The 3,165-nt window shown below is 39.2% G+C and overlaps 1 protein-coding gene across 3 annotated transcripts in view; it reads right to left on the bottom strand.

The window, feature by feature from the left end:
- NUCB2 (nucleobindin 2) overlaps window positions 1-3,165 on the bottom strand; it is a 43,000-nt gene that overhangs the window by 17,797 nt on the left and 22,038 nt on the right. For all 3 annotated transcript variants that reach the window (XM_005883311.2, XM_014530913.1, XM_005883312.2), the window contains one exon: window positions 517-620. In XM_005883311.2, coding sequence (XP_005883373.2) covers window positions 517-620 — 104 coding nt within the window. The remainder of the gene's footprint in view (window positions 1-516; window positions 621-3,165) is intronic.

The following is a 3,165-nucleotide window of genomic DNA, read 5'->3' as shown; positions in this document are numbered from 1 at the left end:
GGGCCATCTCCTGCATTGAGCGTCTGCCCCCTGGTGGGCAGTGTGTGTCATAGTGACCAGTAATTCCCAGTCGTTCTGCTATTAGGGTCAATTTGCATATTATCCTTTTATTATATAGGATACTAATAAGGTTAAGCCATTTCCCTTTAAAGATTTCTAGAGCAGTGGTCGGCAAACTCATTAGTCAACAGAGCCAAATATCAACAGTACTTCTTCAAAATAGACTCGCCCAGGCCGAAAACCAACTTCTGCACATGGGCCACGAAGTTTTAATCACACCGTACGTGCACCCGCACGTGGTATTTTGTGGAAGAGCCACACTCAAGGGGCCAAAGAGCCGCATGTGGCTCGTGAACCGCAGTTTGCCAACCACGGTTCTAGAGAGTAATATATAAAAGTTATATTTTCACTTCATTGAATTTACTTGCCAAATTACATATATGTAACCATTATATACATTTACTTACAAAACCTCAGAGGCACAATAAAGACATTATTTTTTGGAATTATTCTTACTGCTTTGATTAGCATATCTAAATCTGTAGATTCAAACTTGTCAGGATTCATGTGGTTTAGGTGATCAAATTGTTTTAGAAGAGCGTGGTAGTCTATGCCTGTATCTGAAAAAAAATGAGAAAACTGTAAGTGATAAATTATTAGAAGCTAAAAACATTAATATAAGTAATATATAAGAATAAGCACTCATATTTATTCCTGGTGGATTTTTTAACAAAATTCAAAGTTTTAGATTAAGGGTTCATATTTTCTTTTAAAATACTGCATAATTTATTATTCTGGGCAAAGATAATTCCTTGAATCCAGAATGGAACCGATTTAATGTGTATATTTTAATGTTATTTCTAGAAAGACTAGTTGACCATCAGTGTAATTAATGGCAAAAAACTCTTTATTACCATAAAACTATGAAATTTCCTACTTTTCATTAGATAAATTCTAATACACTGCCCTCATCAAAGCCTAATTAGAATTTCTAAAAAGAACTGCTCTAAAAGTTATATGAAAGATTCTTTGTATGTTCTCCAATGAATCTTTTAAATAAAGTCTAATTCAGGTAAAATAATTTGAATAATGACTGATATTTTTAAAGACACATCAATTGTCTTTCTTTGTAAACAATTTTTTTAAAGTAAGCTACAGTAGTATATTATAGTTGAATGGGTGAAGTGATTCTTGGCTGTATTGTATTAGGGAATTGAACAAAATAGGTAACTGTGTTAGAAGTCAGGGTTTCCACTTAGGAAAAAGGAATATACAAATATGGAGTGATGTAAGGCAAGAAACCTGTGGAAATGGATGGGAATTAGTACTATCAGTGTGACCGTATCATTTCTAAAATATGTACATGTACATGTATTTTTCATATATATGTGCATGTGTGTATATATATATGTATATGTTTACAAATGTGCATACTTGCATATGTGTATAGACATGCATGTATTTCCTAACTCTATCTGATGAAAGTGCCAAGAAGAATATATATTCCAGAAGCAATGAGCACAGCTAGTGTCAGCCCTTGGTTTGTAATATAATTTCACACTAAAAAACAAACAGAAATGCTCACAAAAATGCCTGATTCCTGGGATGCACAGGGTAAATACAAGATAAGCCTGGGATAGTATGTCATGCAAGAAAGGAAGAAACTGCTAAATTTAGTTCAACCAAACTTTTACTGAATTATTAGTATGGCACTGTTCTAGGAGTTTTGCTTATAAAGAAAAGATGTGTTACAAAATTTAGTCCTAAAGGATATGACCAGTGAAATATATGAAAAGACACTTAACCTCACTCAAAATAAGAGAAATATATATTAAAACTTCACTAAAATACCATGTAACAGAATGGCAAAACTCCTAAAGTTTGAAGATGCATACTATTAGCAAGGCTGTGAGAAATTATTGCTGGTGGGAATGTGTACTAATACAACATTTGTGGAGGAGGCAATATCTATCCAAATTACAAATACATATGTCTTTTGGTTTAATGATTTCACTGTGGGGAAGTTATCCTACAAGTAATCTTACACAGGTACATAGCAATATATGTACAAGAGTGTTCACTAGAAAAAAAAACAAATGTCTATCAACAGGGGCCTGGCTAAATAAATTATGGTTTCTCCATGTAATGGAAATCTATGCAGCTGTTTTTAAAAAATGAAGATGTCTCTATGTATTAATACAGAAAGACCTCCAAAATATACTGTTAAAGGAAAAACACAAAGCAAAAAGAAATGTGTATTGTATGCTAGCTTCTATATACAAAGAGAGAAAAAATAAGAACTTTTTTTTACATTTGCTTATCCTATCTAATAATAGAGAAACATGGTAATTAACTGTAACTTTGCTACCCTTCCCATTGGCTAATCAGTGAGATATGCAAATTAATCGCCAGCCAAGATGGCGGCTAATTTGCATATGTCAGCGCCAAGCCACGGACTGAGGCTTTAGGCCTGGGTCAGGGAGGAGCCAGCCAGCGATCGTTGAGCCAGCGATGGTTGATGGCAACGAAGGCGGGGAACCGGGGCGGAGCCAGCAGCGATACTTGATGGCTGCAGCAGCAGGGAGCTGGGGGTGCCCCGGCCCAGGCCTAAAACCTCGGCCTGAGGCTTTAGGCCTGGGTCAGGGAGGAGCCAGCCAGCAATCGTTGATGGCGGAGATGGCGGGGAGCTGGGGAGGCCGGGGAGGAGCCAGCCAGCGATCGGCGGCAGCGGGGAGCTGGGGGTGCCCCCGCCCTGACCTAACACCTCAGCCTGAGGCTTTAGGCCAGGGTCAGGGAGGAGCCAGCCAGCGATTGTTGATGGCAGCGGTGGTGGGGAGCTGGGGGTGCCCGGGCCCAGGGCTAATGACTCGCCAGAGGTGTTAGGCCTGGGCAGGGGCCAAACCAGCAATTCGTGTGAACTACAGAGGAAACCCCTTTTCTGACTGCTGATTGGTTAAGCGCCCTGTATGCCACTGGTAATATTCTTAGTAACTTGGGTAATGAGAGTCCAAATAGGTGATCTAGGGATTTTTTACCACACTCCTGGAGAAAAAAAGGAAGGTCTGCTGCTGGAGGGTTAAGAAATGTCATATCCTGTCCTAGCCGGTTTGGCTCAGTGGATAATGCCTCGGCCTGCCCAACGCAGATTCTGGGTTCAATTCTGAC

The sequence above is a fragment of the Myotis brandtii genome, unplaced genomic scaffold (assembly GCF_000412655.1).
Source record: "Myotis brandtii unplaced genomic scaffold, ASM41265v1 scaffold782, whole genome shotgun sequence".
Lineage (NCBI taxonomy): Eukaryota > Metazoa > Chordata > Mammalia > Chiroptera > Vespertilionidae > Myotis > Myotis brandtii.
Note: the sequence above shows the minus strand (reverse complement) of the source record. Positions and strands in the feature narration are given on the sequence as shown.